The sequence below is a fragment of the Halyomorpha halys genome, unplaced genomic scaffold (assembly GCF_000696795.3).
Source record: "Halyomorpha halys isolate HHAL.00 unplaced genomic scaffold, Hhal_1.1 Scaffold666.1, whole genome shotgun sequence".
NCBI classification, from domain to species: Eukaryota; Metazoa; Arthropoda; class Insecta; order Hemiptera; family Pentatomidae; genus Halyomorpha; species Halyomorpha halys.
This window is the reverse complement of record NW_027112188.1, coordinates 78,864-92,222: the sequence shown is the minus strand read 5'-3', so window position 1 is coordinate 92,222 and position 13,359 is coordinate 78,864. Positions and strand designations below refer to the sequence as shown.

The window sequence follows — 13,359 nt, the reverse complement described above, 5'->3', positions numbered from 1 at the left end:
CCTACAACTGATTGATTTCTTGATTTTTAGAAAGTCTCACCAGAGAGGGTGACGAACAGACAAAGGATTTGCTAGAAACGTAACTGTCAAGAAAGGTAGAATATAGAGAATGGGAAAAGAATAATGTAAGAAATATGAGAACGAGAAAGGAGACTCACATTATGGCGTAGAAGGTAGGCCTAAAACTGACTGATTTTTTGATTTTTAGAAAACCTCACCAGAGTGGGCGACAGACAGACAAAGGATTCTCTAGAAACGTAACTGTCAAGAAAGACTGTTATGACAAAGCAGTTGATATGAAATACCAATGATTAAAATAGAAGTCAAGTTACTGATTAAAAAACATAAAACCAGTGACATGTAAAATTATGGAACCCAAAGGTCAAACAATTATGAATAAAAATTAATAATAATAAAATTAAGAATAAAAATATATTAAAAAAATAAAAACATAATGTGGCTTGGGGTAGAGTAGGTCAATTTTTTTTTTTTTGTGATTTGGAAATTAAAAGATATATAATTATTTATTATTGGGATTGGGGGGTGAAGTTGATCGCCTACTCGTGGTGTCTCCTGCATAATTCCAACGATCAACAGCTGTCGCCAAACAGCCCGTAAACTAGCGACAAATGCAACAGAAATTGCCCAATAGGCAAGCAAACAGCCTTTTTAAAGGCTCCAACAAATCTGGTATTAATATTAAATCTATTTTTTGGAATGCTGGAGGATTAACCCAGGACAAATATACAGAATTAAAAGTATTCATTGCTAAAAATGAAATTGACATCTTCGCCATTGCGGAGGCTGGAAAATCGACTGAGGACATACAATATTACCAGCTTCCTGGATATAAAGTAACATCGCTAAAACGGTCACGGCATCGCATCTGGTATTGTGATAGGCGTAAAGACTCAATATGCTACTAAAGTAAATATAATGCATGAAATGAATGTAGGTGATAAACACGAAGCTATCCAAGTACAGATTACTATCGACAACAAAAGGTTGAATTTTTATTTTATCTACAATCCCCCCAGAAATAAGTGTGATCTCAGCTGGCTTGAGAATTTATGGGACAATCAGACACTGGTTATGGGAGATTTCAATGCTCATTCGCCTAGATGGGGGTATAAAAACTCCGATACAATAGGGAGCATAGTAGAAAATTTCATAGATAGCGGACCAGTGGTGTACATTGAGAATGCTGATAAAGAGACAACTTTTTTTGCCTACAACGGGCAGCAAACGCATCCAGATCTTGTACTTAGTCATCCGAGGCTGGAAAATAAATTAAGTCTTAAATTATACCAGGCTCCGGGATCTTCTGGTCATAGCATCCTCTTACTTGAGGTTAAAGAAGACAAATTGTATAAAAAGCAAAGAGAACCATGCTTTCCGAGATGGAATTTCAAAAAAGCCAAATGGGAGGATTACCAACGACAGTCCGATGTGGAAATCAGTGAGCAATTGCTCAACGGTAGCATAGATCACAAATACAAGCAACTGAAGGACCAAATACTCAAATGTGCCATTAAATTTATACCGAGAGGTAAAATTAAAAGGTATACCCCTTTTTGGACGGATGAGCTCGAAGAGATGAAGGTGGAAAGAGATGTGGCTCGTAGGGCAGCAAAAACAAGTGGTTCCCAAAAAGATCGTGTAATCTTAAGACAAAAGAGCGGTATCCTTAAAAGACGCATTATAACTTCGAAAAGGGAAGTATATAGAAAATTCCTCGAAAACATGGATTTTAGAAAAGGTGGAACTAAAGCATATAAGTTCTTATCTAGGATCGACAGGGATAGTACTGATGCCAACGAACCTATGATAGATGGTTTAAAAGTATTAACTAGGCAGGATGATATTGCCAAAAAATTTTGCAAGATTTTTGCTCAAACTTAAACAATTTCAAGTCCAAGCATAAAATACCTAGCATAACCTGGAACAAGGAAGCAAAGAGTGAAATTAATGAGCCATTCTCTATGAGCGAATTGACACTAGCCCTAGAGGACACAAAAAGCGGAAAGGCACCAGGTATAGATGGCATACACCTAGAGTTCCTCAAGCACATAGGGTCAAATGCCAAAAGAGTGATTCTAAAGTTCATTAATTTAACATGGGAAAGAGGATACATCCCAGACCTTTGGAGAAAATCACAGGTCATACGAATTATTAAAAAAAGTAAACAAAAGAATTCTTTTGACAGCTATCGTCCAGTGGCACTGACAAGCGCCTTCTGTAAAGTTGCGGAAAAAATGGTTTTGAGGAGACTCATGTCTGCACTATACAAAAACAAGAAGGGCTTATCACAGCGTCAAGCAGGATTCATGAAGCATAGAGATACTATAGAGAATATAGCTTGCCTTTCCCAGGAAATTAAGAGTGGATTTCAAAAATATCAAAGTACGCTAGCTGTCTTCATTGATTTCAAATCAGCATTTGACCGAGTATGGAGAGATAAGCTAACACTCAAATTAGCCCTTATGAAAATTGATGGAAAACTGATGGGCTGGATCAAATCATTCCTTAGGTATAGGGCAAACACATCAGGATTCAAGCAAGTAAAACAGGGACTCCCTCAAGGAGCAGTACTGAGTCCAATGCTATATAATATTATGATTAATGACGTCATAGATACATTGATGGAGAAATCACCCGGTACTGAAGTGTTACTGTATGCTGACGACTTGATAATCTGGGGGACCAGCAGTAGGATCGGTGCTCTTGAAAAGTGGGCCAACGATACCTTAAAGGTTCTGAAGAGCTGGGCAGAAGAAAACGAAATGATTATCAATACGTAAAAGACAGTATACTAACTATTTACCCTTTCAACAAAGCAGCATGAGCTCCGAGTGAATCTTGATAATCAGGCTATTAGCAGGACTCATGAAGCGAAATATCTAGGACTGATCTTGGATGATGAGTTAACCTGGGCTAAGCAATGTAAGAATGCTGCAGATAAAGGAGAATCAAGACTGCGACTTATAAAACGAATCACAGCCATAAAATGGGGAGCTGAGGCTTTAAGACATGCATATAGGTCATATATAAGACCAGTCCTGGAATATGGCTCTGGGATTATGGTCACAGCTACCGATTCAGTGCTGGGACGTCTTGATATAGTTCAAAATAAGGCATTGAGGATTATTACCGGTTCGGCTAAATCGACACTGATTTTGGCCATGCAATTGCAGGCAGAGATCGAGTCCCTAAAAGATAGGCGAAAAATAAATGCCGTCATCCTTTACGAACGCGTGCTTAGGAATGGTAGTGATTACTGGGCCAGCACTCTTGGTAATACTAGGCGACTAAAAAGCAGCTAACATTTATTTATTGAGTCAACAAAATCCATTCTCACAAGCCTAGGCCTGAACTTTGAGAAAAAGAGCCTCTGCCTGACTTGACTAAACAAAGCGTTTGGACGTGTCCATATGCTATAGTGCTGGATCTAATAATGCCCATCAACAAATCCATGACCCCAAGCGGAAGAACTAAGGACTGTGGCATTGGCCACTATAGCCGAGCGCTACCCTGAGCCAGAATGGATACATATATACACCGATGGGTCAGCTACAGAGGCAAATAAAAAGGCGGGTGCAGGTGTGTATAGTAGCCTGTTCCAACAGTCAGCACCTGCTGGAGCAAACGCTACCAATTTTGATGGAGAGGTAGCTGCAATTACTTTAGCTCTAGAAAAGATTACTCATGCCTGCGCAAAGAAGATACTTCTGCTGTCGGATTCTAGGGCAGCACTGCTGGCAATAGCGTCTTAACATCCCTCAACTAACGCTAGAATTCTCGCATGCTGGAAATCCATAGAATGTAAAAGAGAAATACTTAAAGTATTGGTAATGCAGTGTATTCCAGCCCATTGCGGTATACCTGGGAATGAGAAGGCAAATCAACTTGCACGGTTAGGGGCTAGCCAACCACAGCCGCTTCTCCCTATCACCATGGACATGGCGAAAGAAATGGCCCGAAGCGCCATCACTGGAAGAGCAGAGGAAAGGAGTAGAGGAGAATGTGGGGGCAAGAACTGGGTGGCATTGCTAGATCCTAAGATCCTCCATTGACTTTACCAAGAGCGGTGTCAGTGGCATGCTGCTTATGATAATAAAAAAAAAATTATTGGGATTGATTTATAATGGAAATAAATCTATAAAAATTTTAAGATATAAATCCAGAATTGGGCAAACATTGAGATAGATCTACAAAAAGTTTTAGTTAAAAATGAAGGTTCAGATAAGCATTTTACTGTAAGAAGTGTATAAGCAGATCAATATGCTAATTTTCATATTTAATAATAATAATAATAATATTTCATTTATTCTGGCACGAGTCCCTTTAGAATAATACAGAGAAATCAATAGATGAGGGCTGAGGAGCCTCAGAGATACTTAAACAAAAAATAAAAATAAATATAAACAGTCATTATAAAAAATAATTATAGGTTACTTTCTCACTTTTATCAGTTGAACAATAAAAAAAAAAAAAAATGAATAAAATAAAAAAGAGAAAAGAAAACGATGTGAAAATAATTAAGAATGATATAATAGTTAACATACATATTTACAATTATATTAATTTACAATTTTATGGGGTCTGAATGGATAAGAAATGATTGAACAGGTGGGATTTAAAGGTAGGGAGGGTATTGGAGCGACAGATGTTGGAAGGGATGGAGTTCCATAAGGATGAGGCTCGGATAATGAATGATCTATCGAAAGCATCGGTTCGGTGGGCCCTGGTGTATAAATCTGAAGACCGGGAACGGGTATTGCGGGAATGAACAGAGGATTTGAATTGACAGAGCTCGGAGATGTATGAAGGACAGCGGGATTGGATGACTTGGAAGATGAAGGATGCCAGGAAATACTTACGACGGTAGGAAGGATAAAGCCGAAACAGAGGTGTCCCTAGGGATCCCGAAGATGAATCGTACACAGCTATTTATCAAACGTTTTAATTTTGCCTCAAGATCCCCAGAGACTCCCCCATAAACTTTACAGCAATAGTCAAAATGAGGAAATATTAGCGAAGTGACTAGGAGCCTACAAATTTCAAATGGAAATAAGTGGCGGAGGTAATTTAAATGTTTTAAAGTTGAAAGGGTACGGCGGGAGATATTGGATACATGGTTTTTTCAGGAAAGTGTTTGATCAAAGGTTATTCCCAGGTTTTTGATGGTGGGGTAAAATTTGATGGGACTATCATTTAGGAACAGAGTTGGAATATTAGGAACAGTTTTAAGGAGATAATTGGAGCCTATTAAGATTGCCTTCGTCTTCTCCGCATTTAGCTTCAACTTGTTAACTCTCGCCCATTCACAAATCCCATCCAAATCTTCTTGAAGTTTCTCTGTGGCTGGTAATAGGTCAGAAGGTGGGAAGGACAGGTATATTTGGAAATCATCTGCATAGATATGGTATTGGGAGAGATGGATCTGGAGGGGAAGGTCATTAAAATAAATAGCAAACTGAGTAGGAGATAGAGAGGAGCCTTGAGGAACACCACAGGAAAGGGGGAGGGTCTTAGATGGAGGTTGATCTGGGACGACTACATACTGGGACCAATTTAAGAGAAAGGATTTGAACCAGCAGAGGGCACTGTTAGATAGAGGAAGATTACGCAATTTAGTAAAGAGGATGTTATGGTCAACAGTGTCAAACGCTTTGGAAAAGTCTAGAAGGATGAGGATAGTGAGGTTTTGGTGTTCAATGGAGTTTTGAAGGTCATAGGTTATTTTAAGGAGAGCGGATTGCATTGAATAGACAGATTGGAAAGGGTTGATAAGGGAACGTTCATCTAGGAGGTTGGAGAGTTAATTTTGGACAAGGCGTTCTAACGGTTTTGAAAGGTTAGATAGGAGAGAAATAGGACAGAAGTCGTGCAGTAAGCTAGGGTTGGAAATTTTCTTCAAAGGATTGATAAGGGCACTTTTCCAGGAAGATGGGAATATGGAGTTTTGCAATGAAAAGTTGTAGATGTGGTAAAGAACAGGAATAACGACAGGAAGGCTGGATTTTATTTCTTTTACTGGAATACTATCGGGGCCATAATCATTAGTGTGGGATTTTAGGACAGTGGAAAGTAATTCATCATAGGACAGATGTGAGAAAAAGAAGTCTTCAGGATTGAAATTGTGGTATTGAATATCGGAAATAGAGGAATTATGAGCATAGGATAAGAAATGGACATTGAGATCATCTTGTGACTCCATTATTGTTATTTGATTCTGGTAGGGATAGGTTACGAAGTTTTTTCCATTTGGATTTGGAATCAGGAGCATTGGAAAGGGCATTATGAAAGTTGGAGACTTTAGCAAGTCAGACTGCGGATTGTGTAATCGACAGGTAAACGGGTTCGATGTTATTTGCGCCTCGTTGCATCTCTTCTTTTCATCATTTCCTTTATTTCGGGGGTCAGCCAAGGTACAGTGGGATGGCGTATGGTTCTGGTTTTCAAAGGAGCATGGATATCTAATATGGATTGTAGTTTTGAGGTCAGAGGGGTTACCATAGGGTCAATGGAGTTATAGGAATATATGATGTCCCATTGGAGAAAATTAAGGTCAGGCTGAAAGGATTCATTAGTGATAAGGTCTAAATAGTGGTATGATACTATTTTGGAGGTGAAGGATTTCACGGGTAGGTCGTATGTAATTTGGATCAGATCATGTGATGAGAGAAATGGAATGGGATGTTGAGAAGAAGACAGGATTTTGATGGGGGAGTCACAGATGTAAAGGTGTAACCAGGTGTCGGAAAATTGGCTGTGATGGGTAGGAGAATAAGGAACAAGATGAAGGTTAAGGGAAAACAGCAGGACAGTTAGGAATGTTTTTCAGAAGACTGTGAGAGCATATTCACGTTAAAATCTCTGGCGACAATAACATTGGTGTAGTGGGAAACCAGGTTGACGAGGGAGGATTCAAAGAAGTTGTCGAATGGAACACGAGGAGGGCGGTAAACTACGGCAAATAACAGAGGAGAGGTAATGGAGGAAATTTCAATAAACAAGTATTCCATGTGAGAAAAGTCATGAGAAGGAGACTGTAGGAGGATTTTGGCCTTAAGACTTTCATGGATATATAATCCGACACCACCTCCCGTGTGATCAGGTCTGTCAAGGCATAGGAATGAGTAATTTGGTAGGGAACTCTGGGAGGAAGGGATAAAAGGTTTTAGCCAGGTTTCAGATACTGCTATAATGTGATAAAAATTGTCAAGAAAATATTTCTGAAATTCATCGCAGTGAATAAGGGATTGTGCATTGATGTAACAGGAATTCAAGATATTTGTCATGACTGAACAGTTGAGAAGTAGAATTTCGGGAAAAGGGATCGTGGATGGGGAATAGGATATAATATTTTTTAAATCTAATAATAAGTTTATATATAGCAAAAAAACAAACAAAATAAAAAGCAAACATTAAATAAACTTTGAATTAAAAAACTAAATTTCAACTGTTTCGAAAAGAATATTCAATTAACATTAATTTATAGCTTAAAAAAAATATATATATCCCTGTTTTAGATAAATTAATAGAGCTTAGCTAATTATCAAATAAAATTCTAAGTCATTTATCAAAAAATAAAAACCATTGAAAAAAAATAAAATATTTCTTGCGAGAAAAAATGAATACAAAAATAAAGAAATAGAAACAGCTACATTTAAACAAAAATAGAGAAAACAGAAAATATAGAAAATTATAATAAAAACATTTCTGGTGATAAAACCTAAATTAACTGTACACTCGGGGTAACTTATATACAATGTTCAGCTGAAGACGTCCAGGTCACTTAATTTTCCTATAGTTACTGTTGGGAATCCATCCGACTGCCTGCAACGAACTTTACCCCCGCTAAACCAGACATATTTTATTTTTACAATCATTTTCTTCTGCCTGGCTAACCAATAGAGGTGTTTATTGGCAGGCGTCATGGCTTCACTCATATAGACGTGGTGCGAGTCGTTCTCTTCCCAGCCTAGATGACGTGTAGAGAAATCTCTCTTTATTCTTCACTGCCGTACTAGCTCATCTTTTACCGTTTGACGGACAAATCTTGCAATAATCGGACCTGGGGTCCCTTCCTATTTGTGCTTGAGTCTCACAGCGTGATTAAGATCGTCTCGACTCAACTTGACGCCCAGACCCGCTCTGACGCTAAGAATTGTGCCTGTCACGGTTTCACCTGGCTTCTCTGGGATTCCCCTTATTTATATGGTATTTTTAAGTTAAACCTGCTCTGTGTGGTTTAATCAACTTTCGAGCTCTGATATTTTTGCTTTTAGCATGTTGTTTTCGGTTGCTAATTTTTCAACCTGATTTTTGTTCTTCTAGAAGTGTCTCGATTTTTAGTAGCCTATCCATGTTTTCGAATGAAAGTTCCGATTGCTTCTGCAGAGTTTCTTTTATCTCCTTCAGTTCATCTATTCCCTGAAGTTTGCACTTCATTTCTTCAATTTCATCGGTCAGCACCCTCAGTAGGTCTAACATAGTACTAGACTCAGTGGCTGGCAATGTACGCAATGCTGATGTACGCGATATTTATGTTAAATTATTTCACTTACATTCTTCCATGACCATTATATGACAGTTTATATCCACTGGTTGATTTATTCTTAAACAACATAAAGATATATAAAAACACAAGCATATGATTTCAACAGACAGGGAAGGGGAGATACCCTAGAGTAAGGGTGGAAAGTGGGTGTGAGTATACCTTTTCCCACATAGGAATAGGCAGAAGGCCTCTCTAGTCTATTCAATTCTCAGTGGCCATAATTCGATAGTAGGTATGTAGCACCTAGGAAATAAGTAATAAATGTATACCCTTCTTATTTTTTATAATAAAAACAGCAAAACTTAGAACGACATGATTATATAAAAGTTTAGATAACTAAAAATACAGATAATCATTTAAAATAAACAAATTTATACCAATATTTTATGTAATAAAGATAAATAAGTAAGATAATTTATAATTACAAAATTTTCAGAGATGGAGTAGAATTGAAGGCACCCTCCTGTATACTTGAAATCATATTGTGATTCAGTTTCAGTTTATTGAGCTTGGTGAGATGCTCAAAAGAAAATGTATTAATTTCACTGATCTCATTGAAAGAAAGATCCCTAAGGAAATAAAAAAAGATTATAACATTAATTATGTTAAAATCAACAACTGAAATTTATATTATGATAACACAATAAAAATATGGTACTTAACATACAAGGTTTCTATATTTTTACAAGCTTCCCATGAATCTTTTTCAATGCTATCAATTTTGTTCATTGCAAGATATAGTTCCTGTAAAGATGTTAATCCATATGTCCAACCTTTTGATATGTTCTTTATTTTATTATGATCTAATTTCCTAACAAATAAAAATAAGTATATATTAATATATACAAATATAAATACACAAATAAATAAATAAAAATATATATATTCAGTTTCCACTCTGTCCCATTGACTACCTTGGTTTCTTGGCTCCTCAACTTCTTTTTCGGTCTCCGACATTCCCGATACTTCTCAGATGATCTACTCAACCTCTGGTTGCTTCTCTATATCTAGTGGGTGTTGATCTCCATTGGTTCACCCCGGCCCACATATCTTCTTCGGTACATGTATGGGCACTGTTTGGCTATGTGCCCCTCATTTGTAAACAACTCTCGTCCATCCGGTTTCTTCTATTTCCATACAGGGCTCTTCCTCTCTGGTGCTAATGCCAATTAGTTCCTGTCCACACTCTACGAAGGAGCATTCTCTCGGCATTCCCTCCTTCTTCCTCAGCTCTTTTGCCAACTGAATCTTTAGTACATTGGATAGGAATTGCATCCGACCCTGTACCTGGATTGTCTCCATCATCTCACTGAGTTTATCAGCGATTCTATTGTAGCGTGCCAGGAGTCTAATCGTAGTGGCGTGCCATCTCCCTAATCACCATAAATATGTCCTCTTCTGGGGCCCATCATCCTCCTCCAAATCCTTTCTTCAATCTCGCCTTCACTTATTCACGCTCCAGGGTGTCTTCTCATCAGCTTGAATTTAATTGAGGATACTTCTTTTAACCCTGAAGATGACTGCTGCCCTTAATGCCTCAGCATCCTTGCTGTCGAGCAGGTTTTCAGCTGTCTTCGCTTCTATTCTACCAATCAGACGACCTGTTTACCTCGGAACCTGTCCGTACAGTACTTCAGAAATCCCGATTGTATTTTTAAATTGTATATAATTAGTGTGGAACAAAGGGGGTTGAAAATTGTGAGACTTTCTTTTCATTAAACATGTATATATTTTTGATAAGACCAAGCGAAATCACTGAGGAGGCAAACTGGGTTAGTGTGTTAACTGAAATTATTTATTTCGATAATATAATATAAGACAGAGCATAATTGGGGTCTCATAGGAATAGAATAATGGCTTATCTGGTGATCACTTTGCTGCCCGGTAAACCTTTCAAGGTCAGAAACTGCCTTTCTTAAGTCCTGGGTTGTTGCCCTGCGGACTTTGATCCATTCTAGCATTGTGGCATGATCTTATGCTAAAGAGACTTCCAATAGTGACTAAATCTCTTCCAGAGGTGGGTTCTCTCAAACTTGAGGTTGGTTGTTTTGGTTCCGACAAAACTTAAAAAAAAAAAAAGAGAAAAAGGAATAAGATCTGACATGCTTAGACTGCTGTAAAGTACTGACTGACTTTATTGTGTTTGGTACATCTCGTTATATACATTCGATCAGCTAATCTCAAACAGCTGACTCAGGCCGAAACTTTGTATATATATATATATATATATGTATGGTGGACATCTGAAGGGGATGTCGAGCAGAGGGGTGACTGCACACTGCTGAATTATAACGTGAGGGAGAAGAGCGGCGGTCTGCCTATAATAGAGATAGCAGGAGTGGAATGCCTAGTGGACACTGGTAGATCCAACATCATCATGTGCCGAGAGGCGCTAGAAAAGCTGTGTAGTAGAGAGAGGACACACCAGATTCAGGAATTTCAGTGTAAATTAATCACCCTGAGGTAGAGGGAGAGGTGGAGATAGAGTTGACGAGGTGGGGATTTAGTAAGGAAAACTTGCCGGTACATATTGCAGGAAGTATGCCAAGGGAATACAAAGTAATTGTGGGATTTGACCTGCTAAGGAAGGTAGGGGCTTGGGTTAGGAATAGCAGGGGAAAATGGAAGATTGAAAGTTGGGAGATAAAATCTACAAATGTCATTTTCAGCGAAAGAACGTGGGAGCTCGGGTTGGAGCGATCATCAAGCCAAGAACTGGAGACGAAAGCCTAAGAAGGGTATTTGAAGATTTTTTTTTAAAGAAGGGGACATACTTCAGACTACCGAGAGGACTGTCCATGAGATCTTACTAAAACAAGACAAAGTGACATATCTGAAAGAGAGATACCCGCAGGCATTACGTCACCACATCTGGGAAAGCTCGAAAGTTTAAAATGTCAGGGAATAATTATTGACAGTACTTCCCCAAACAATAGTCCTTTGTCAACTGACAGATCAGCTGATTAAATTTATATAAAATGTAATATCCTCTTTTATGAGTACATAGTTATTTTTTATATATAAATATGTTTTACGTTATGTTTCATTTCAATATGTTTATTTGTAGTATTAAACTTAAAAGCAAGCTAACCAATTTTGTTCAGTAAAATATGCAGTCACAAAAGATTTCATTCAAAGCCAAGATGGAGGCATGTGTCTTGCCAAAAGTTCGTTGAATCGCAGCCATGTCTAGAAGATTCAAATATTTTAAAAACTTTAATTTAACTTCCCATCATAATTGAAATTACAATATATTTAAGAAAAAATATAAGTTAAGAATAATGTTCATAAAGGTCACATGCAAAAACTCAAAACTGTTGAGCTACAATCGATATTCACTTTGAACATCGAGAGAAAGATCACGGTTTGTGAAATTCATTTGTTGCTTAGGCGCGGACGGGGATGATGTTTCCTGGATGAGGAGGTCCTCACCATCTCTTGACCAGCTCAGGACATCTTGAAAAAGGAGACATCCACGAAGAAAAAAGGATTCTTTGTTTAGATCGCCAAACAACACACTTCAGTGGATGAGAAGTGAGTTGAAAAGTTTTCTAGGACCAAGGTTTTGTTTCGTCAGTGTTTGTTTGCAGAAAGATTGCTTACAGCAAGTGTTGATTAGTTAAATAAGAAGACAAAGAAAATCATCAAAAGAAGATTTATTATATGAAATTGGTTAGTTTTGTTCTACCTAAATTTAAATACATTGTAAAAATAGATATTATTTTAATTAAATATTCTGATTGCCTAGAAACCCGCCTTGAGATTAAGCGTCTATCATATTATAAAATTTAAATAAAAATCTCCTATCTATAAAATATTAAAGCTTTTCATTTTAACCCAAGCTATCTTTTAGATATGAGAATCAAGTTAAAAATATTAAATTCCATTTATTTTATTTTAATAATTTTTGAATATTACAAAAGAGATGTACCGAACCCAATAAAGCCATTATATAAGAAGATGGTCAGGGTTGCGGTCAAAAGTGAAACAAAAATAGTTTACAACTATTTATTTTCCGACGTTTCACCCCACTTTACAGGGCTTCATCAGGGCTAAAAAGGTACAAAATGATACAATGATAAGAATAAAAATACAAAGATAAGAATAAAAACAAGTAACAATGGCAAGAGAAAAAATTTCCTAATAAAAATACGTAAAATATAAAGCTAAAAAAGTACAGGAGATGCACATAAAACAAAAACAATACAGGGAAAGAAAGAAAAAGAGAAGAAAAAAAATATATAGAGATAAAATAAACATCATGAAAGAATAATAAAAATAAAAATAAATGATATAAAATGACAATAAATGAGCAAAGAGCAAGTCAGGACAACATACCTGCTCCAAGGAATCGGTTGAACAGAAAGAAAAAATGAAGCGGAAGTGCGGAGGAGGATAGGCAGCAAACAGTTTAACGGTTTTATTTCGATTTAAAATACGTCGCGTATACAGAAAGTAGTGATAAAAATATGACAAAAAATGAAAAATGATAAGAGAAAAATACAGAATGATACAGTACATGAGTTATATCATGATAATAATAATAACTATACTAACTAAGTAAAATTAGAATGATAAATATCGTTACTAACAATAGGAGATTATACTGAAGAAAATAAAACAATATAGGATATAATAACAATAATTGTAAAAGAAGTAACTAATAAAAAATAAATAAAGAGTAGTTTAAAATTTAAAAAAAATAAGAAAAAAAAAATTGATTTTGACCATACCACTATTTTAGCCACTGTTCCTAATTACCAAAAGAGACTCATCTCAGAATCCATTTATAT

The 13,359-nt window shown here is 36.8% G+C and overlaps 1 protein-coding gene across 1 annotated transcript in view; it reads right to left on the bottom strand.

Moving 5' to 3' along the window:
* The window catches only part of LOC106685174 (leucine-rich repeats and immunoglobulin-like domains protein 3), a gene marked incomplete in the record, with an annotated part of 135,029 nt that overhangs the window by 74,084 nt on the left and 47,586 nt on the right, over positions 1-13,359 (bottom strand). Inside the window, 2 exon segments of the mRNA XM_067050190.1 lie at positions 8,992-9,135; positions 9,234-9,377. Coding sequence (XP_066906291.1) covers positions 8,992-9,135; positions 9,234-9,377 — 288 coding nt within the window.